This window comes from Danio rerio, chromosome 24, assembly GCF_049306965.1.
Source record: "Danio rerio strain Tuebingen ecotype United States chromosome 24, GRCz12tu, whole genome shotgun sequence".
Lineage (NCBI taxonomy): Eukaryota > Metazoa > Chordata > Actinopteri > Cypriniformes > Danionidae > Danio > Danio rerio.
The window spans coordinates 27,607,305-27,631,505 of record NC_133199.1 but is presented as its reverse complement, the minus strand read 5'-3'; the positions used below and the strand labels follow the sequence as shown (position 1 = coordinate 27,631,505).

The 24,201-nt window shown below is 34.1% G+C and overlaps 1 protein-coding gene across 3 annotated transcripts in view; it reads left to right on the top strand.

Moving 5' to 3' along the window:
- The window catches only part of pign (phosphatidylinositol glycan anchor biosynthesis, class N), a 36,668-nt gene that overhangs the window by 5,180 nt on the left and 7,287 nt on the right, over positions 1-24,201 (top strand). The window contains exons 6-29 of one of the 3 annotated variants that reach the window (XM_073940420.1): positions 541-665; positions 1,407-1,537; positions 2,067-2,183; positions 3,219-3,259; positions 3,342-3,401; positions 3,499-3,591; positions 3,672-3,727; positions 5,885-5,963; positions 6,059-6,241; positions 6,417-6,556; positions 8,953-9,052; positions 9,390-9,482; positions 11,986-12,077; positions 12,211-12,316; positions 13,455-13,563; positions 16,767-16,869; positions 18,123-18,225; positions 19,911-19,997; positions 20,086-20,141; positions 20,224-20,299; positions 20,372-20,445; positions 20,728-20,770; positions 20,880-20,932; positions 23,243-23,406. In XM_073940420.1, the coding sequence (XP_073796521.1) occupies positions 541-665; positions 1,407-1,537; positions 2,067-2,183; positions 3,219-3,259; positions 3,342-3,401; positions 3,499-3,591; positions 3,672-3,727; positions 5,885-5,963; positions 6,059-6,241; positions 6,417-6,556; positions 8,953-9,052; positions 9,390-9,482; positions 11,986-12,077; positions 12,211-12,316; positions 13,455-13,563; positions 16,767-16,869; positions 18,123-18,225; positions 19,911-19,997; positions 20,086-20,141; positions 20,224-20,299; positions 20,372-20,445; positions 20,728-20,770; positions 20,880-20,932; positions 23,243-23,366 (2,244 nt within the window). In that variant the 3' untranslated portion in view covers positions 23,367-23,406. Of the gene's footprint in view, positions 1-540; positions 666-1,406; positions 1,538-2,066; positions 2,184-3,218; positions 3,260-3,341; positions 3,402-3,479; positions 3,592-3,671; positions 3,728-5,884; positions 5,964-6,058; positions 6,242-6,416; positions 6,557-8,952; positions 9,053-9,389; positions 9,483-11,985; positions 12,078-12,210; positions 12,317-13,454; positions 13,564-16,766; positions 16,870-18,122; positions 18,226-19,910; positions 19,998-20,085; positions 20,142-20,223; positions 20,300-20,371; positions 20,446-20,727; positions 20,771-20,879; positions 20,933-23,242; positions 23,801-24,201 lie in introns of those variants that run through there. The other 2 variants (NM_001310080.1, XM_073940421.1) reach the window with 2 other exon arrangements.

Genomic DNA, 24,201 nt, shown 5'->3' with positions numbered 1-24,201 from the left:
CACTGGGAAACATCCATACACACTCATTCACACTCATACACTTTGGATATTTTAGCTTACCCAATTCACCTATAGCACTTGTCTTTGGAATTTTGGGAAAACCGGAGCACCCGGAGGAAACCCACGCAAACACGGGGAGAACATGCAAACTCCACACAGAAATGCCAACTGACCCAGCTTAGTCTTGAACCAGCGACCTTCTTGCTTTGAGGTGATCATGCTATCCACTGCGCCACCGTGATGCCCTGAAAATAGTTTTAGTGCTTCATTTTTTTTTGGAAACCATGATTAAAAAAATTCAGAAAGTGCTGATAAACAGAAAGTTTATAAGTTAAGAAAGAAGAACAGCATTTGCTTAAGTCTATATAAAAAAATATGTATATATATTAAAAATATAAATTATATTGTGATAATATTGATAAAAAAAAACAAAATTTCTTGACTTCCTTCTGATAAAAAGTTAATGTATTATTGCTAAATAATAAAAAATTAGACCATAAATTGTCTTCACTGATCAACTTATTTCATATTTTTATGAAGGATTTTCTCACTGCTGCCAAAAGCAATGAAACTTTACTAAAGAAGTTACATGAAGAACAAAACGTGTTTTTCCTTCATCTACTGGGGATTGACACCAATGGTCATGCCCACCGGCCCATGTCAAAGTAAGCTCATTTTACATCACCGCACCAATCAATGACAATGAAATTCACTAAAATTACATTGTAATTCACCAGAACCTTTTTACTTTATCTTTATTTATTTTACTGTTTTATGGAAGCCACTTTTAAAAAATGTTGTAAAAGCTGCATAATAAATTTTGTTGTATTGTACAATAAGTGATCGTTCTCCCAAAAATAGACATTTCCTCACCATTGGCTCACACTCAGGTGATTCTAAACTTTTATGAATTTTTTTCTTCTGTTGAACACAAAGCAAGATATTCATAAAGTTATTCATATTTTTACGTTTTTTGTAGTCGATGGCTGTTTGTTTTCCAACATTCTTCAGTGTATCTTCATTCGTGTTCTGCAGAAGGAAAAAAAGGATGAGTAAATGAAGACAGAATTCCATTTTTTTTTTTACAAATAGTCCATTTCAATGTGGTAATGTCATAGGCCCTTGAACATTTCCTGCTTGTTATCATAATTTAACTGTAACAAGAGGCAATTCAATCATAACTTCATGTTAAAACTGCTATCATAGCATTATTTGTCAATATGTGGACCTCTTTGGATTCTTGAAATCTATGGAAATAAAAAATGTAAAATAGGAAAATGCATTAGGACCATTGTTATTGTTTAAGTCCCTCGAAATGGTCAATAAAATCCACAAGGACCAAATATACCACTAGATGGTGCTACAGTAGCTGTCAAAGCCTTGCATTTAATATTTTCTGCTTCCAGGGAATGTCTAGAGAACATTGGTCTGGTTGATGCTGGTGTCGCTGACATTGTCACTGTGATGGATGACTTTTATGGCCATGATGGAAAAACGGCTTATGTTTTTACTTCTGACCATGGCATGACAAATTGGGGTAAAACATCTCTCTGACCTAGTCTTTAGAAGTCTAAGATAGGATGTTTTGTTAACATAATTTTATCCGTCTAAATTAAGTCCAAAGTTTATAAATCAAATAGCATTCTTTTGATTTATATCACTGTTCAAGTTCAAATCAGCAGAACTTATCCACCTTTTGCCTCCCTTGACTATTGCATTTCAAATGATTGGTTGCACTAAAAGAACTGAAACAAAACTAATTTAGATAATAAGGTGGCTTAAGATATACGTATATAGTGTACATATAATGAAGACTGATATTACGAAAACTGCTTGGTACTGAGATTAGTATAAAAGTGTATTTATTTAGAGGTTTCTTTAACGATTTTGCGGTCTGCTGAAAATAATTTACTGTGAGAAGAATTATGTACACAATGATTTAAGAAATGCTTCATCAATTGTTAACAGTTTATTGTAAGTTACTCCTATAATTCACTCAAAGCATAATGGTGTGCATGACAAAGGTGAATACATCTGTACACGACATATGACCTTATGTTTTATAGGATCTCACGGTGCAGGACATCCCTCGGAGACTCTGACCCCGCTGGTAGTGTGGGGCGCTGGGGTTCAGAAGGCACAATGGGAGACCTCTCAGAAATATGAGGATAATTATTTAAAAGGTTTGTTGAATGGTGTGTCAGTGGCAATAGTATCTGGATGCAGCCTCTTTGATACAATGCACTCAATGAAATGATTGGGTAGGGTTAGGGGTAGGGTTAGGGGTGGGGTTAGGTGAGCACATTAAACACCATTGGATGCGGCTCAGATTACTATGCACCAGGTCTGCATCCAAACCCCTCTCCTCAGTGGCCTAACACTATGGTAAGCCATTTTAACATGTAAACTGTAAAATGTGCCTGTGTCCATTTTCATGCTACATAATTTTAGATACTAGTTGCTCTTTATTAGATAGCAGAACTTTTTTTTTTTGAGTACTAATGGCTATTATCAGATACTACTGCTTAATCATTTGATACTTGTACTTAATAAATACATTGAAGTTTTTAATAATTGCTTGTAGTTGGATACTAATTCCATTAGATACTAATTTAAAAGATTAAAATAGATTCCACTCAATGGCCTAACACTATGGCAAGCCATTTTAATATATAAACTGTAAAAGGTGCCAGTGTCCTTTTTCATACTTCATATTTATAAATACTAGTAGCTATTCAATAAAAACCAGAACTTTTATTTTAGATACTAATAAATATTTTCAAATACTAGTACTTATTAAGTACAAAATAGCGTATATTAAATGCTAGTAGTTGGATACTAATTCCATTACATAAGTATTTTATAAGATACTAATAGATTCCACTACCATTAGATGCGTATGTATTTATTTATTGGGTGCTAGTATTTAAGAAATAATTACTAGTAGGAAGGTAAGTTTGACCTGTGGTTTGACCTATATTCAGAATTTGTTCTCTGCATTTACCATATCTTAAGTACACACACCTGCACAAATGTAAACATACAGTCTTAGCAGAGGGTAGCCACTCTATCTAAAATATGTACTTCTAAATATGTATAGTTTTTAGAATAAATGTGAAATCTTTTGTTTTACTAATACCCCCCCATCTCTATTAACAGACATTAAATCACCATAAACCAACAAAATAGATTGTCTTTTAACATTCTTTGCCTTTCAGAATGGGGGTTAGAGAGCTACAGGAGAGTGGACGTCAATCAGGTGAGATTTTCTTTCTGATTTACATATGAAATGTCTATAAAGGATGAAATATTGCTGATCTGATCTTTTCATGCTGTTGCAGGCTGATATTGCCCCACTAATGTCATCTCTTATAGGCATTCCCTTTCCTTTGAACTCTGTGGTGAGCTTAATTTTAGAGATTTGAGATCTGCAATTCATTTTGTGAACTTGCACACATTGCTTATATAATCTTCTGAAGTATTTTTGTTGCTTTACAGGGGGTTTTACCGCTGAGTTACCTGAATAACAGCCAGCACTTTAAGGCTGAGAGCATGTATGCAAATGCTATTCAGATCTTGGAGCAGTTCAGGGTAAAGTATAGTACATTTCAGTTCATTCTGGTTGGTTTATTTAAATTAGTTAGCTATTTTTTTTTTTTTTTAATCCACAGGTAAAATTGGCACAGAAGAAAGAAACAACGATATCGTTTTTGTTCACACCATACCAGTGAGTATAAGTCAGTGCTAAGGGAGAGTTTAACAAACAGACATTTCTTGAATTCTTAGGTATATATTTGGGTATATTTAATTTATAATTTATTTTATAAAGGTCTGTTAACCTTTCCTAAAACTTCAAATAAAAGTATAGATTAAAATAAACAATAGCTTAAATTATATATATAAAATATAATAATATTGTACAAAAATAACAGTAGAACTAGAGATACTCAAACTAGGGTCCGACAGGATCAACAGGCTGGCGCAGAAACTCCATTGAATATACTGGGGTAAAATAAATGTTAATAATTTAAAGACATGATGCAGAACAATGTAATATAATGCAGTGCTTCTTGTACATTCTGAGACCAACTTTATATTGTATATCAATCAGGCAGAGGACATTGTTGATTTTTAAAGAAAACAGACCTTAAACGCTCCGATTTTGTAACGGCATAAAGTTCACTGAAATAATCTGGGTCAACTCTTAATAGTCCTTCCGCATACTTCTGCATATACTTTATATCTCTGACAAAGAAAGTCATTTCAAATTTAATGCAACCTTTTGTTTATCTTGTAATTTTTTTGTTTTGAAAATGAATCTAATTTTTTAAAATGTAAATATTGTCACTCGACAGATAGAAGGACAAGATATCGGCGAGCAAATCAAAGGCACATGCAGCTTAGTGTATTGAGCATTGAATTCCATTGTGTCGTTAATGGGATTGTTTAAGTTTTTATTGTAATAATTTCATTAAAAAACTTTAAAATATACAGCATTAGTTGAAATAATTTAAAGCAATGTTTTGTAATTATTTTTAAATAGTAGGAAATGAATTAAGAAGTTACTCATCGAAAATTTAATGTAATACAGTTTGGTATATTTACCTTCAGCCCACAGCCCTCAATCAAGTTTTATTTTTGGCCCCTAATAAGAAAACGTTTGGGCACCCCTGCATTAAGCTCTATAAATTGCTCATTTCGTTAATATATAATGCTAAAAATACATGTAAATTAACTACACCCATTCAGCAATGGTCAAAATTATTCAATGACAGGTGAATGAATTAGAAAATGGTCCTGTTTCATTATAAAAAAAGATATCAAACACAATACTTACTTTTAAATGCATTAATAAATTGAATTGCAGGTCTTTTTTTCCTACAAGCAAAAATCAGTGATTTTAGAAAATTTCATAATATAAATCGCAAAACAAATAGCACCTTTATACATCCGCCCTTTTCAGGAAATGACAACGTGATCAATACTATTGCTTTTCACAAATCATTTACAAATAAAAATAATAAAGGAACATTATCAGTGCAACTGGGGAAACGATAATGGAAAATGTACTTTTATAAGTAAAATAAAAGGGTGGCACTGTGGCTCAGTGGTTAGCAATGTTGCCTCACAGCAAGAAGGTCGCTGGTTCAAGTCCTGACTGGCCCAGTTGGTATTACTGTCTGGAGTTTGCATGTTCTCCTGGTGTTGGCGTAGGTTTCCTCCAGATGCTCCGGTTTCCCCCACAGTCCAAAGACATGCGTTATAGGTGAATTGAACAAACAAAATTGGCCATAGTGTATGAGTGCATGTGTGAATGTAAATGGATTTCCTAGAACTGGGTTGCAGCTGTGTAAAAACCATGCTGGAATAGTATGTGGGCGATTCCTTAGTGGCGACCCCTGATAAATATGAGACCAAGCCGAAAGAAAAGCAATGAATGAAAGTTAATGAAAGGGTGTCTCGATGACTCAGTGGGTCCATGTTCGAATGGGTTTTCCATACAAGTCCAAAGACATCCGCTATAGGTGAATTGGTTAAACTAATTGGTAATTGGTCCGTAATGTATGTGCATGAATGAATGTATGGATGTTTTCCAGTGATGGGTTGAAGATGGAAGGGCATCTGCTTCGTATAACACATGCTGGATAAGTTGGCGATTCATTCCGCTGTGGCGAACCCTAATTAATAAAGGGTCTAAGCCAAAAAGAAAATGAAGGAATGAATGAATTAATAATGAAAGAGTAAAAAACGCTGAGTAATCAACCCTCGAATTTGATTGGCCAAGCAGTATTTGGATCCTGCTGGTATAAAGTCAATAATGTCAGATATCTTTGTGATCATTTTTCTTTTATTATAATTTACTTTTTTTATTTTTTATTTCCAGGCCCCTTACTGACTCTAAACAAGTGGATTTCATTCGTCAGGCAAGAGATTTGATCCAAAAAGGACGTTTTGACGAAGCAGTGAGTGTTGGTTAGGTTACAGTATGTTTTCTTTTATCAGTAGTATTTACCATCACAACACTTGTTGAATATCTTGTCTTATCATATGGTTTTAGATTGTCTATTGTAAAGATCTGATCGCTCAGGCAATGGAGGGCTTGTCATATTATCACACATATGATCGTCTGTTTCTTGGAAGCAGTGTGGTCCTGGGTTTTATTGGTTGGACCTCATATGTGGTTTTATACATCCTGAAAACTCATGCTAGCCTACGCAAACCTCCAACTAACACGTCCATGGTAAGCAAGAAATAATGTTGTTTAATAAGCAGCAGGTTGTCATTGCAGTTGATGAACATTGCCACTAATAAAACAGTTTGTGGTTTATTAAAAGAGAGGTGAGACTTCGATATACATATCACATCCTGTGTTTGTGTTTGTTTCTATAAGTGTTTGATTCTGTGTTTGTTTCAAGGTGACTGAAAGGCTTCTGGGATGGGGATTTCTGTGCGTTGGTTTGCTGATGGCTTTGTTCTTGTTGGTTCAGTCCAGTCCTTGGTCGTACTACATCTACAGTTTAATGCCTGTGGCGGTGTGGTATGCTGTATTGAAAGAGTAAGTCACTTTAAGTGGGCATAGGGATTTTCACCTGCTTTTGCCAATTTCACGTCAAATGGTAAACAAAGTGGTTAATTTGTGCACAAAAATTTATTAAAAGTATTGTAAATATAGCTAAATAAAAATAAAATATCATTGTTATTTATTTATACCAATATTAAGAATTATAAATAATATTTCTTAATAACTCATAGTAACTGTAGTGTATGTGTACACTCATTGGCCACTATATAAGGTACACCTTAATAGTACCCAGTTGGACCCCCTTTTGCCTTCAGAACTGCTTTAATTCTTGGTGGCATAGATTCAACAAGGTACTGTAAATATTTCTCAGAGATTTTGGTCCATATTGACATGATGGCATCACGCAGTTGCTGCAGATTTGTTGGCTGCACATACATGATGCGAGCTTCCCATTCCACCACATTCCAAAAGTGCTCTATTGGATTGAGCTATGGTGACTGTGGAGGCCATTTGAGTACAGTGAACTCATTGTCATGTTCAAGAAACCAGTCTGAGATGATTCACGCTTTATGACATGCCACGTTGTCCTGCTGGAAGTGGCCATCAGAAGATGATTACACTGTGGTTACAAAGGGATGGACATGGTCAGCAACAATACTCAGGTAGGCTGTGGCGTTGACATGATGCTCAATTTGTACTAATGGGCCCAAAGTGTGCAAGAAAATATCCCCCTCACCATTACACAACCAGCCTGAACTGTTGAGATATGGCAGGATGAATCCATGCTTTTTATGATGTTGATGCCAAATTCTGACCCTACCATCCGAATGTCACAGCAGAAATGGAGACTCATTAGAGCAGGCAACGTTTTTTCAAACTTCTATTGTCCAATTTTGGTCGGCAAAATGTAAGCCCAGTTTCCTGTTTTAACTGACAGGAGTGCCACCCCGTGTGGTCTTTTGGTGCTGTAGCTCATCCGCCTCAAGGTTTGACATGTTGTGTATTCAGAGATGCTCTTCTGCATACCTCGTTGTAACGAGTGGTTATTTGAGTTACTGCTGCCTTTCTATCAGCTTGAACCAGTCTGGCTATTCTGCTATGACCTTTGGCATCAACAAGGCATTTATGCACACAGAACTGTCGCTCACTAAACATTTTCTCTCTTTCGGGCCATTCTCTGTAAATCCTAGAGATGGTTGTGCGTGAAAATCCCAGTAGATCAGCAGTTTCTAAAATACTCAGACCAGTCCGTCTGGCACTAACAACCATGCCACAATCCAAGTCAATTAAATCACCTTTCTTCCCCATTCTTATTCTCTGTTTGTACTGCAGCAGATCGTCTTGACCACATCTACATGCCTAAAGGCATTGAGTTGCTGAAATGTAATTGGTTGGTTAGAAATTTGGGTTAATGAGCAGTTGGACAGGTGTACCTAATAAAGTGGCCGTTGAGGATAGATAGATAAATAGATAGATAGATAGATACATGCATAGAAACATACATAGATACATACAGTATATATACAGTTGACGTGAAAATTATTAGCCCTCCTGTGAAATCTTTATTTTTTTATATTTCCCAGGTATTGCTTTAGAGAACATGGACATTTTCACAGTGTTTCCTATAAAAAATGTTTCTTCTGGAGAAAGTCTGAATACTTGTATATCGCAATATATAAATAGTAAAATAGTATGTACTGTCATTATGGCAATGACAAAAGAAACTTTGTAAAAATTATTAATTTCACAGAAAGTGCTTATAATTGTGATGTCAACTGTATATAACCATAAAATATGAAACACAGAAAGTTTAAACTAAGTTAATGTAGACATCACAGCATAATTTAATACCGTATGAAATGGAAGATAAAGACTTCAAGAGGACACCAAAAAGAGGAATGAGCATGAAATCCACTTTATTAATTTTTATTCAAAATAACTATATTAGGCCAATAATTATTTAAATTTTACAATTGAATGTTTACATAAAGAATTTAGTTAAAGAATTGACTAAAGCTGTATTGGTCTAATTAAAAATGTCTATATTAAAAAAAAACTTTTTTAAGGGTTTTTAGACATCATAAAGAGTCCATATATTGTAAATAATATGCAAGATAAATACAGTTTATAGATGGAGATTTACTAAATGGCTTTATGTTATAAGCACTTTTTAAAGTGTAACTTGAATTAAGAATAAAAATATTACAAAAGTCACAATGTAGGAATATTGAGCATGAACAATTAAATATCTAATATAATTTCTTAAATATCCAAGATGAACAATGCTGATAAAAAAAAAAACACGTCTTAAAACCACTGTGATGAAATGGTCCAACAAAATTAAAATGCTTCGAAAATTCACCTTTTTTTAAAATACATTCAAATGTTATCACAAATATTTAATTGTTTGTGTTTTCTCTCCATCACAGGTTTAAAACTCTTGTTGGTCTGGTTCGCTCGATTCCGTCATTACCACTCACCAAATGCTTCGGATATTTTGTACTGGTTGCATTTGGAATAGAGTTACTAGTAAGTGCTTACAGCAAATGATTTCTGAGAAACACTAACACTGTGACAACCAAACAGACACCCTGCTACCAAAAAGCAACACACATTCCTGACACATAAAGAATCAAGCATGCAAAATCAAATGTGTTTTAGCACACACAGAACAGACAGATAGCAAATTTTCAGTTCAGACTTTCAGCAGTGTTTAAGCCCATTTAGTCGCGTTCTGGACATGACAGACACTGTTTCCGTTTATATGTTTGCAGTTTATTGTTAGAAGCATGTAGTTCTCTTATAATATGAGGTGTTAACTATGACACTTTTCATTTATTCCTTGGTGGTTTGTTTGTTTTTTTAGGTCATGAGTTTTTTTTATCGGGCCATGTTGTCCTTGGGCCTTGTGGTGTTGGCACTATGGCCTGTGGTTTCTGGCTTCTATACAAAAGCCAAGGTAAGGTGACCCGATCAGACCTTTTTCGATAGGACAGGGTTCACATCCAAATCTGCCATGATTTACAGAAGACACACACAAACACTAATTTTATTTATTATTATTTAATTATTTATTTATTTCATACGGACATCAAATTTCACTGGACAACCAAATGCATTTGTTTGTGTTGTAGCAGACTTGCTAATTATCAACACCTGTCTACGAGAGGCTAGACAAAATGAAAATAAAATAGATACAAATACACAACATTATAATTTTTACATAAAATTATTGTAAGGCGAAAGCAAAGGCGGCATGATCAAACAAACTAATAGTAGATTATTTGTACAAACACTGCTGTTTTGTTTTTTACCACTTTTAAAGAACACCACTAAATTTAGGCTAACAAGTAAATCATTCCACAATTTGGTTCCTTTAACAGAAAAAATCTGATTGACTTAAAGAGGTCTTATACTTTGGCACTAGACAATCACCATTAGCAGTTGCTTGTGTGACTGTGAGTGGGCTGATGGCTACTGATTAGATTTAAAAACACCATTGGAACATGATTACTTACACTTAAAAAAAACTATTTAATATAATAAAATTTAATAAAACTATCAAAGCTAAAAAGCTTATGCTAACATAAAACTTCACAATGATGCCAATCACATAGGCTTTAATGTGACAGTAGTTTAAAATCAGGCATATTCATAACAAAAATCACTTGATCACATGTAGGATAGGGAAATGTCCTTGAGCTGGGATTCAAACATGGGACGCGCTAACCGCTAGGCTATTGCGCCGACTGTGAATGCTTTTTAAGAACTCTAATCTAACAGGCCTTCCTGTTTTTGAGGCTCACTAATGGTTTACATCTTGTAGTTAAACCTCTGTATTTACTCTGGTGAAGTCTTCTCTTGACTGTTGACTCTGACACACATACACTTACCTACTGGAGAGCGTTCTTGATCTGGCCAACTATTGTGAAGGGTGTTTTCTTCACCAGGGAAAGGATTCTTCAGTCGTTCACCAAAGTTGTTTCTATGGTCTTTCAGGTCTTTTGGTGTTGCTGAGCTCACTGGTGCATTCTTTTTTTTTTTTAATGTTCCAAACAGTTGTTTTGGGCACGTCTAATGGTTTTGCTATCTCTCTGATGGGTTTGTTTGATTTTATTTTTTTAGCCTTTCAGCTTGCTTGACTGATAGTAAAATCTCATTAGATCTCATCTTGAGAGTTGACAGCAACAGATTCCAAATGAAAATAGCACACTTGAAATGAGCTCATATTTTCAATGGAATTTCTGCCCTAGCCTGCTGCTAATGACAGCGCCTGTGTTTAAACGGTCTTTCGTCTCTTTTTACGCTTAAGGCAAGGCAAATTTATTTATATAGCTCATTTCTTACACAATGGTAATTCAAAGTGCTTTACATAAACAAGAATAAAAGATACAAGAAAATAAAAACGATTTAAACAATTGAAAATGATTAAAAAAGAATAAAAACAGATTGAAATGGGTTTAAAACTGGGTTATAAAAAAAGAAAAAAGAAAAAAAAGACAATAGTGCGATCTGTCGGACGTAGCACAGTGCTAATTCAGTAAAAGCACAGCTAAACAGATGTGCTTTCAGTCTTGATTTAAAAGTGCCTCATGTTGGAGCACATCTGATTTCTGGAAGCTGATTCCAGCAGCGGGTGGTGCAGTAGCTAAAGGCCGATTCACCCTACTTTGATTGAACTCTTGGAATTTTCTAATTTACTTAATCCTAATGATCTGAGGGATCTGTTAGGCTTCAGTGAACATATCTGTAATGTATTGAGGTCCTAGGCCATCTTGTGATTTATAGACAAGTAATAATACTTTAAAATCTATTATGAATGTAACTGGGAGACAGTGTAAAGTCCTGAGGGCAGGTGTGATCTGCTCTGATTTTTTGGTTCTGGTCAGAATCATGGCAGCAGTGTACTGGATGAACTGCAACTGTCTATTATCTGTGGATATAATAGCTGTGCATATAGGCCATTTCTTTTGTCTTTGCCATGATGACAATGGATAATATTTTACTATTTAGTTTAAAGTGCAATTTAATGGTTTGATCTGCAGCTAATGAAAAACTAATAACTTCTTGAGGGGGCTAAAACATTGACCTTAGCAGTATTAACATAAAAAGATAAATAAATGAATTCGACCAAACTAAAAGAAATAACTTTCTCCAGAAACAGGATATTATAGGAAATGTCGTTGCTCTGTTACAAATCACTTGGAAACTTAGAAACTTGGAAATTTGGAAACATTTAAAAAAAAAAGCCAATTATTTTACTTGTGTGTTTTCACAAAATGTTTTCAAGACCTTAGTGAGTTTGCATGATTTCTATGTATATAAAATACATTTTGTAAATCTAATTTAATGTAGATAACATTTTTAAACACATTTAATATTGAAAACACACATAGAAACAACACTTTGTGACCAAGAGGTTGCTGGCTTTTTTGCTGATTTTTCTTTTGAATTCTCTGTAGTTCAAGTCTCTGAGCTGGACGCTGAGTTGTCTCTCACTGGCTGTGTTTCCCCTGTTGCCTGTTGTGGGACGGGAACCCAACATAAACTATGTGTGAGCACTCTGCTTTTATTTTAATGACTCAGCCCAAATCCTGTCCTACACAATCATTCCAAACTGTTTAAAAATTGATTCTGTCTGATGCTGCTGACACCAAGAAGACATAACTTAATGTGTTTTACCATAGGATTAGTGCTGGAGGGTTGATCCTCTTTAACTCGTCCTCATTCCTCTGGTCTTCATGGAGAGACTCTCCTCTGATGCGAAGGGATCGTCAGCTCTTCATTTTCCAGGTCATTTTTTTTCACTTCAATGACATTATTAGCACAGATATTTTGTTGCAGAGAGTTAGAGCCAGATTTACTAACAGCTAACAGATTAACTAAAGAAATACTGTAAATGCTTCTTGCTGGGCAGAGACATTAAGGGCAGAATTATTGTAATTTTTTTACACAATAAAACAATAAGCCCACAATGTGTTAATACTGATATTAGCCTGGATTATCTAAAACACAGCTAGATTTGGGCTGTCAGTGAAAATCTTATATATGTCTAAGAAACTAGACTAGTCGTCAAGTAAACAGAAATGAATGACTACACATATAAAGACTGTCTAATCTGTCTATTTTGGCCTAGATTAGATTTTCACTGACAGCCAAAGATTAGCCTTGTTTTAGCAAAGCTAAAAGCTTCCAGTTTAATAGGGTAGTTAGTTTTTTTGGCAAATATGTTGTATTGTAGTTGTCTGACTTACACCTCTAGTAAAAAACATAGGTGTTAACAAACCCTGCTATTTATAAATATTTATGTGCGTAATTACCCTAATTATGTCTTATGCCAATTTATACAGTTCAGAAAATCTGGTGGATGACCATTTTAATACTCCGTGAATGATTGAACTCATTACTATTGCAGTGAATACCCCTGCTTAAATCTATAAGTCTGTTATTATTCATTCATTCATTCATTCATTCATTCATTTATTTTCCTTCGGCTCAGTCCCATCAGGGGTTGCCACAGCGGAATGAATCGCCACCTTATCCAGCATATTTTTTACTCAGTGGATGCCCTTCCAGCTGCAACCCAGCACTGGAAAACACCCATACACTCACATTCACACACATACACTACGGCCAATTTAGTTTATATAATTCACCTACAGCTCATGTCTTTGGACTTGTGGGGAAAACCGGAGCACCCGGAGGAAACCCACGAAAACATAGGGAGAAAATGCTAACTCCACACAGAAATGCCAACTGACCCAGCTGGAACTTGAACCAGCGACCTTCTAGTTGTGAAGTGACAGTATTTACCACTAAACCACCTCGTCACCCCAATTCTGATATTACTAAACTAATAAGGAGCTGTAGAATTTGTGAGAAACAACTGCCTTGCAAAAAAGGGCATAGACCTGTGTGCATTTCTGTTTAGATGGTGCAGGTGGCGCTGTGTGCTTATACTCTGACCAGCACCCACTCTAGTCTGCAGCTGAAGCAAGGCCTGCCGATCTTCAACCAGCTAGTTAGCTGGAGCACACTAGGTTTGTCATCTTCTTTCCCATGATACTTCAAAACTTTGGATGCTCCATGTAGACTCACTGTATTTGTTCAAAAGCTTCTCTGAGTAGGGATGCAACGATTATAAATTTTGGTTGTACGATTATAGTCTGAGGAATATTTTTGATTATCACAATTATTTTGCATTTATCAATTTCAAAACACAACTAGTTTAGAAAATCACATAAAAACTCTTACAGTATTTTAAAGTGTCATTTATTGCTACTCGGTAACTAATTAATGCAGCACAGAATAATATTAAAAACAAACAATAGTCATTTCTATTTTGACTTAAAAATAAGTAAAAAAAAGTTTTTGGCTTTTAAACATTACATAACTAATAATTTTACACTAAAATAAATAACAGAACAACGAATGAATAAATCAATAAATATAAGAATAAATAAAAGAGTTGTATTTGTTTAATGTAAATCTAAGCTACATATTGGCTAAGCATTTCCCTTTTAAAGAGAACAAATGTAGTCAAAGACTGTTGAACCTCTGTCTGAAAGGCACATTTGACCAACTATATTACAAAATTTTTTGGTATTTTTCCTTTTGTAATTTTTTTTCTCTTTGGAATAGAAATGTGTATATTCTATACAAAATATGCGGTTAATCGGTCAATTCTTGTCACGTGACTCGCGGTGCACTCGCCACGTTCTTTCAACAAGGTGTGCCTGGAAAGCGTGAGAGTGTCACTCCCAATATGCAAGTCCCTCCACTGGAAATAACAAACTTGTGCTTGCAAAAGACACAAAATGTGAACAGACCTTAATTCATAGCCTCAGCCATAGAGCTCTTTTTTGACGATCCAGGCACAAAGTCCAAGGTGCAGGGCGCAAAAGCATTAAGGGTGTGTCCGAATCCATTTTTGCTATTTTAAGGATGGAAAAATCCGCTTTGTGCCGTGCCGCATGGTCTAACAGGGTTGAGCTTATTCTCTTAAAGAGTTATAGGTGTGTTTTGAGAATAGGAGAGTCTCATCTCCCTTTCCCTTTAAGAGTCATTTGTGTCGCTCCATAGCGCATTTGCTATTTACTTGCAGGACTTTGTAAGTGGAAAAACTGAGCGCTTCACCAATGGGTTGAAACAGAGTATCTACAGCGTGAGAATGAGTCTCCTCATTCTTTACTTTCACTTTCACTCTTGTGTATAGGGAAATGTGTTGTATGCACAGACATCCATTAGCCTATACATAATTAATTTATTTTGTTAAGCACAGATTTGTTTCAAAACTATTTCTAAATTCAGTTCCAATATCCAGCAAACGAATAAATGAAAAATAATAACGAAGTGCGGTAAAACAACTGAGTTATATTCAAATACACGTGCTATGCCCCATATGGTCTAAAACCTGACAGGTGGGCAAATCTAAGCTTGTTTTTAATAAAACAAATATAAATATGCATATAATAAATAATACTACTACTACTACTTCTACTACTACTACTACTACTACTACTACTACTACTAATAATAATAATAATCATACAAAAGCAAATTGTTTTGAATAAACTGAAAAAGCCCCAGAGGTGAATAAGGCATGAAAGTATGGAGTTTATATTTATGTAGGCTAGAAAATAATAATTTTTGTAATGTTTTCATCTTTTAATTCTTTTTCATTTGTAAAGATAATTGTGTATTGCTGTACACCCTGTGTGTCTTAAGCAATGTTTAAGCGAGGCGCACAACTAATGTGCTCTGTGCTGGACTTTAGACCTTCTCTCAGCTGGTCTATTAAGCAGCCTAGTTCCTCAAAATCGCAATGTGCCAGCAATGCACCTTAACACACCTCCTTTTTTAGACCAGAACGCCTATGGGCACCCATATGAATGCAAATGCATTTGCTATTTAAACAGCATGGTGCAAAACATCAAAACTACTCTTGCTCCGAGCTGAAACTAGCAAACAACAATTGCGTCGCGCCTTGCGCAACATTGTGTCAGGTGTATGATAGGGTCCATAGTGTGTGTGTGTGTGTGTGTGTGTGTGTGTGTGTGTGTGTGTGTGTGTGTGTGTGTGTGTGTGTGTGTGTGTGTGTGTGTATTAGCCTTGGTGTACAAGCTTGGAACTTCAAACTAGAGCACAGTTGGCATAACTTTGCATTTCTGCATGGAACAAAGCTGCTGCAAATAAACAATATTGATAAGCCTTTATGATTAATTAGCGGTTAATAGTGAAATCAGTTAGTTGTTGCATCCCTAAGTTAGTCCAGAGGCAGCAACAGCCTTTGTCGTAGCTTTATCACAAGTTTTTTATTTATTTTTTTATTAAGCTGAATCGCCACGAAAAAGCAGAATACAGGGAGATGTTATAGGAAGTTATTTAAAGATAAAGATATTTTATTCTAAAAGTATTTCAGTGGACAGAATGTAACATCTTCATTGGAATTTATGCTACCTATCTCTGTATTCTGCAAGCTTTCAGATGCAGGCAATTGAATTTAACCATTGTGCGTCCTTATGGATATATAATTTGGGTAAATAATTTAGTGTATTATTCCAAAAAGCTAATTTGTGCCCTTTAAAGTGTATTTTAATTGAACTTTTAATATTTCATCCTTATTTCCTTTCAAAAATGGATGTTACACTATGCACAATAATATTTATGTGAGTGAATACATGAAAATATGAAAGAATATTTGTAGGACTGAAAAAAGTAGGAAATCTGTCAATTCAAGTGTAAAAATATAATACTTTTATGTCTTTTTAACAGACATTTTTGTCCTCTAAAATCTGTTTTTTAAACAAATTTTTTAACTGATGCTCAAGTGTTAATATGCTAGTTCACCTGAATATTCTCATTTTGTGAGCATTTACTCACCCTCATGTTGTTGCAAACTAGCTTAACTATCTTTTTTCTGTGGAACACAAAAGAAGCTATTTAACGGAATGTCTCAGGAGGTTCAGTGTTATTTTAGACCCCCAAAATATCTTCTTTTGTTAATGAAGAAATTAAGTCACTTGATTGAAAGCACATGAAGTTGAGTAAATAGTGTGAACTCTTACATTGATCATTTGAATTCTTACAAGTGCCTCCTTATAATCTTAAATAATTAATGCAGAGGCATATATAAATAAGCCAATGGTAATAAGTGATGCACAAGTTTAACCAAAGAATTGCACTTCTCCTTTTCTTCTATCCTGTGCATGTTTCAACCCTTATTTTTACACTTTTTTTTCAGTTTCCTCCTTTTTGATACCATTGTTGAGTTCCACCAGACTCTTTCACAGACTTCTGAGTATCCTGATGTCATTGACGTGTGTCTACCTTCTCCTGAGTACAGGGTAAAAAAAATCATTAATAAATCTTCAAAGTGTCGCCTTTTTTTTGCAGTCTTATATGTCTAACAGGAATTCAGCATGTTTGTTATAGTCAAATTGTTTTCTCGTGGGTGCTTAATTTAAGGAAACGGATTTTTAAAATGAAACCACATGTTCTTGCAGTAAGCAGTCAAGCTGCAAATGTCTTAATTCAGCTTCTGACTGGTTTCAGTGATGCAGACAGAACGTTTAAATAATAAAGAAATAATTCCTAATGATCGCAACGGCCCTTTTTTAAATTAAATTATTAGATCTAAATTCTGAAATCAAAAATGCATTAAAACAGATATTATATATATATATATATATATATATATATATATATATATATATATATATATATATATATATATGTATATATTTATATGTGTGTGTGTGTGTGTGTGTGTATGTATATATATATATATATATATATATATATATATATATATGTGTGTGTGTGTGTATGTATGTATGTATGTGTATATATATATATATATATATATATATATATATATATATATATATATATATATATATATATATATATATATATATATATATGTGTGTGTGTGTGTGTGTGTGTGTGTGTGTGTGTGTGTGTGTGTGTGTGTGTGTGTATATATATATTAGTTGGCATGTAGAGATGCAATGTGACTTAAATTCAACGAACGGACCATCAAAATAAAAAGTGACAATAAACTTTATTGTAAATAAATCAAATTAAAATTTTTATATAGACAATAATATTACTGAAATTAATTTAAAAACTGAATAAATATAAATTTACACACTTTTACACACAGTAAGTAAATTAATAGACTAAAACAGGGGTGGCCAACCCTGTTCCTGGAGAGCCACCTTCCTGCAGATTTTAGTTGCTACCCATATCAAATACACCTGAACCAATTAATTAGGACCTGAACACCACGTGATAATTACAGGCAGGTGTGTTTGATATGGGTTGCAACTGAAATCTGCCGGAAGGTGACTCTCCAGGAACAGGGTTGGCCACCACTGGACTAAACGATGGACCAAAAATCTGCAAAATCTGTGAATTTCTGCATGCGCAGATTCTGTTTGAGTCTAGTTATTAGTAATGCGTTTTCTAGTTAAATGATAATTAATGTGATAAATGATTAACTATTTTTTTTAAATGGCAATTTCCTCTCATTTCATATTATATTTTACATTAAAACATTTTATTCCATTTTCTGTTTTGTATTTGTTCTGTAAAGGCATGAGGCTCTTTTTCCTCTGATGCTGTCGTGGCTTATGCTTGCATGGATTCACATTGAGCAGGAAGCCATGTCCAGACAAGGAAGTTCAAATCGAAATGAGGTAACACTGTCCTTTCCTGCTACAGTGGATTATTTAGGCACTTCCTTGTGAGAAATAACTTCAAAAGTGTGGCTAAAGATATTAGTTTGTGAAATTTATTGTCTGTTAATAGTGATTGTTGTCGGTCAATCGCTTTGAAAAAAAAAAAAAAAACCTTTTTGTAGTCCAAAAGCAATCATTGCGTGGATGAATAAATGCCTATTGACATCCTAGCTTGATAACAATTATTGCAACAATAAATATATTTGCCTACACACTAGGAATGGGATGGTAATTGCTTTCAAGGTATCCCGCAGTTGTGTTATACAGTTGCTATGATAAATGTAAGATTTGATTTTTGTGTGTTTTAAGGCAACAATATCTCCAGCAGAAAAGATTTTTTTAAATTGTAATGAAACAAATGAAGACAGCAGAAGTCAATGATTGATTTGAATTATTCAGCCTTACATGTTTACTGTTCCAAACTACTTTAAATGTTTCTCAAGATAAAATATATTGTGTTCAAAGTGGAAAAAACTTTAAGTTTTTTGCCTTTAATTTTAAAAAGAATATATTATAGAGCAGTAATCACAATACCGTAAAACCGTGATATTTTTATCCAAGATTATCATCCCATCAGAATCTTATTCCGGCCCATGCCTAGTTCACACTGACGAATGATAATTTTATATATGCTGGAATATGCTGGAAACCCACGGGAGCACGGGGAGAACATGTAAACTATGAACAGAAATGACGGCTCGCCTAGTAAGGATTAAAGTCGGCGACGTTCTTGCTGTGAGGCAACAGTGCTAACCACTGGGCTGCTGTTTCGCCCAATCTAGGAAAAAAGAGGAGGAGGAATAGGGAAGGAATGGGGGATTCTTCACGACGAATATAAAAGTGGTATAAAGTCTATGGTTATTTATAGTGACTAAGGTATAGTCTGATTGGAGAAACATGGATAGCTAATGCGGGTCCAGCCGTGGTCAATCATAAGCACATGATCCTCTAGAAATTAGTTTACAAATAAACCTATCGGTCCAGTTTGTAAAAGTGACCCACTATACCTCTATATCTCCCCACTAAAAAAAGGTTTCAGGGCAAGTACGATGTATACATATCGAGCCACTTTTGAACTTTTATTGCATACACATACACGATGTTCATCCACAAACTAAGCAGCCTGAGTACTGACGTTACACCAGTCTGTCAAACTTCGACGTTCTTCCTAGTTTACTTAAACAGTTGCTAGGATATAAAATGGCAAGCGTACCATCCCCGAACTATAACAAACTGAGAGAAGAGAAAAAAATTACTCTTGCGTCTTGATGCATACCTGGACACAACCTATTGGCTAGGAATGGTAATACACAAATCCATAATCTATTAGAATTATGACATATATGAAATGCAACATAAATGTGCCTGCATTTAACCTAACATGGTAAATATACACACTTGTATCTTTTTTCAAATACTCTGGAACATAATAACATCTATCTTTAATAATATACATATGCAGACAATAGTGACACATACTGGAAAGTCCTACTGTACGTTATTGTAATAGTTGTGGGTCTGAACTCTGCTGTTTTTTAACATTAAGAGTATTTTTTGTACTCTATCTTTATCGCTTATCTTTGTAATTATTATGCTTAGTATGAAACAGACATTAACAAGGTTTAATTTCTTATTTTTTTCAGCTCTCCTGCATTGATTTTGCCGAAAATATCGACATCACCAAAGTCCGTCAGCTGAGATTGGACGACATTCGGAAATCTTACTTTTTTGCATCCTTTTACTTTAGACTATTTGATTTTTGTGTTTTGGATTTGCTGAAATATTTAAAATGTGTACAACCCTTAACAGTATAAATAGGTGTTTTTCATAATAATTGCATTCTTCGGCTGTGGAAATATTGCATCTATCAACAGGTAAACTGCTTGTTTGCAATTAACACAGTACTACAGTATGAATCACATTCAAGTTTAATAATGCCTTCATCTACCCTCAAAGTTTTGATCCAGCGTCAGTGTATTGCTTTCTGACCGTCTTCAATCCTTTCATCATGGGTGGTCTGCTGATGTGGAAGGTATGGCACTTACTGAACATAAAGTTTTGTTGGGGCTACTGTTTTATTTTATGCTGTTAAATTCTCTTTCAGGTTTTAATCCCATTTGTAATTGTGATGTGCACATTCGAAAGCATTCAAGTGTCAACGCAGCTCTCCTCACGAAGGTACTTTAAATTACAGAATTAGCATAGCAGGAAACAAAAATGTTTTATTTTTCTTCTTAAAGCATTTGATGTTTTAGTTCAAGCCTTCATGTTCACTTCCTTGAATTATTGCAAATATCAGGTTGTATATGTCAAGTATTTGCAAAACAAATAAACTAAAGTCCAACATGGAAAACTTCCCTAAATAGAACTAAATATAAGCTCAATATTGATTTGTGTATTGTATAGTTTTAGGGTCTTATTTTGCATATGTTCACATATAATCTGCATTTTATTTTCTAGTCTTTTCCTCATCGTACTTGTCATATCAGACTTGATGGCATTGGTAAGTTTGGTTTAGAGAAAACTGTAGCAAAATGCTGAGTAAATCTTTTATCAGTGCAAAAAAACTCATTTTTAATGAAATTTTATTAACCGTTTATCTTTTTCACCAGCACTTCTTCTTCTTAGTTAAAGATTATGGAAGCTGGCTTGACATAGGGACTAGGTAGGTTAATTGTATTATATTTCAGAAGATTTTAGCTAAAACTATCGTCTTTGGTGATCCTTATTAATGCAAGTTAGTGGCTGCATGAACATTGAGTGTCAAAAAACACATACAGGCAAACCAAAATGTATACCAATGGCTTCTGGGGTTTGTACCATGTAGCCAGATTAGCTAGATAAGGTTAGTATTTAGTGAAACCTTTTTCAAGATAACATCCACTGATAATGTATTTTACTGTTTTGACAATATATTTTAGATGATTTATACTTATTTTATTCATAATGCATCGGATATAATTTTTGTTTAATAACCAACAAGTTTAATTGTACAAATGTACAATGTAAATTTATATACATTATACATTTAAGTACAGTTGAAGTCAGAATTATTAGCCCCCTTTTTTATTTATTTTTATTTTTTTTAAATATTTTTCAAACTATGTTTAACAGGGCAAGGAAATTTTCATAGGATGTCTGATAATATTTTTTCTTCTGGAGAAAGTCTTATTGAAAATTATCTAATCAAATATTAGTTACTGTCATCATGGCAAAGATAAAATAAATCAGTTATTGAAATGAGTTATTAAATGAGTTATTAAAACTAATATATTTATAAATGTGTTGAAGAAATCTTCTCTCCGTTAAACCGAAATTGGGGAAAAATAAACAGGGGGTCTAATAATTCAGGGGGGCTAATAATTCTGACATCAACTGTATATACAGCTGCAATTTAAAGCTTTATTTTTATGGAGATAAAGCTTCAAAAATGAAAACCGCTGATCTTAGATTTCCCATTCTTCGTATACCTATATAGCATGCATTATTAACTATATAACCTATATAAACTTCATGTCTCTAAAGCACGATTGGTTGATTGCTGCTGATTTTTCGTCTTCGTGTTCATGCGCTTACAAACTCAAGATGAAAGCTAACAGTGACTATGTTTACGTGGACATCAGTAATAAAATGATTTGCCTTAATCTGAATAGGACAATAATATGATTAAGATGTTTACTTTTCAAATGTTAATTTCATGTTACTGTTTTACATGTTATAGCACATAGTTCGATTAACGCCATTGTGTCTCCACGCCATCAATATTTCCTCCAGAGTTTCGTGTAATTTTGTGTGTTTCATTTTTAATGTGTTGACTTTAACATTAGTTTGGCACTTTCCCTTTCATTCAGGAATATTTTATGCATGCCCCCATGACAAAAGAGATATTAGATGCGAGTATGAACTGCTAGAAGAGGGTTGTTTTAATAGAATTTGATACTGCATGCCTTATGGAGAGAAAAAACTCAGCATTTCACGATGCAGCTGTCTGTGGTTCTTCACAGACTTGGTAGATGTGGAGAATAGTGTCAAACAGCTGTGTGTGTAGACTATACGTATGCAAAATGCGGCGAAAATCCTACATGACAGTAATAGTTTGATTGCGACCGTCAGTACTGCACTTCAATAATGCGACTAAAATCGGCATACTCTACAAGTCTTAATTCGATTTCTGTTTAGTTACATTATGACCTTAATCGGAGTAATCAAAAATTGCTGTCTACATGGTAGACTCTTACTCAGAGACAGAGTAATTGCATTAAATCGTATTATTGGTGTCCATGTAAACATACTGAAATTAGTGAAAGTTAATCAGAGCATCATGGTTCCAACAAAGCCTGATTGCGTTGGTTTTGGGTCAACTCTAATCCTGTAATCTTGAGTTTGTTCATCCACCTGTCAAGTCTAATGACTTGAAACAATTAGCCTGTGCAAGAAGCTAATCATTATTACTTCTCTTTAAAAGCCTTAGAGAACAACTACATTACCCATGATGCTGTGCAGAAATTCCCTCCAATCAGAAAGCATTATTTTAATTTTCAGGTAACACTTTACAATAAGGTTGTATTAGTTAATGTTAGTTAATGCATTTACTAACATGATCAAATAATAAACAATACATTTATTAGAATATGTGTTCATGTTAGGTATACTTTAATACAGTTGTTCATTGTTCATGTTAACGCACAGAAAATCAACTAATATTAATAAGCATGAATTTGGATTTGAATAATGCATTAGTAAATGTTGAACTATGATTATTTATAGCTTTTTAGTGGTTAGTAGTAGTGGTTGACTTGCAGTTTTATAAATCACCATGGACGACAGTTTTAACAGCACATTTTCTTCTTTTAATGAACTTCTATCACTTGATATAATCATAAGGAAAACAAAAAAACTTTTTCATTTCACATTTGACTTTGTATTTGGGTAAATGCAAAGTTATCATGTTAAAAAGGTTTATTTTGCATTGCAGCATCAGTCATTATGTCATCGTAATGTCCATGACCATCTTCCTCATGTTGCTGAGTGTCATGACGCACATATTAACATCCAAGAAGATCCTCCTTGGACGGAGCCGAAAGATGCACTTTAGGTGACCCCCTCGTACCTGGATCTCCCCGTCTCATTGTTTACAAGGTGCAAAAAAAAAAATCATTGAACATTGAACTGCACAATGATCTGACTGGTGTGGGGTCTTCCTGTTACTGGGAATTTCTTAACATCAGTATTGCTTAAGACAAATGACTTTGCATCATCCTGTCTTAAAAGCAAGAAACGCTCTGGTGTACTAATGTTTAGGATTTATGTTTTTAAATGTCAGTGGGAATTTTTACAATAATTTAAATGTACTGTATGGTTTATGCCAAAGGACAGGAAAGGAATGTTACTGTACGGATGTGTCAACTGATATTAACTTGGATCTAATCCTTGTAAGGTATAACAGTAAATGTGTTATTTGTTTAATACAGTATTTTATTAATGTGATGTAAATATGTTAAATAATTTATTAACATTAAACTTATAAATTAAATGTTGGGCATTTTTTAAATATGACAAACAATACCTTGATTTTTATCAGCACATTGCCAAATGACACTGCTAATAAAATACTTAAGAAACAAAAAGTACTTTTAAAAACTTTGGATTCAGTAAAACTTACTTTTATTAATAAAGGATAGATTAAATTAATTAAAATTGATTAAAATTAACTGTAAAGTGTGAATATTATGTAGATACATAGATAGACTACCTAATAAAAGTCTTGTTGTCGATCCCAGTTGTAAGAGCAACAAATATAATTGACTTCTAGTTGATCATTTAGAAGTGGCAGAAGGTTAGATTTCTCTGATGAGTCAGCTGTCGAACTGCAGCTCAATCTTTACAAATACTGCAGAGACCTATTGGAACCTGAAGATTCTCACAAGATATCAG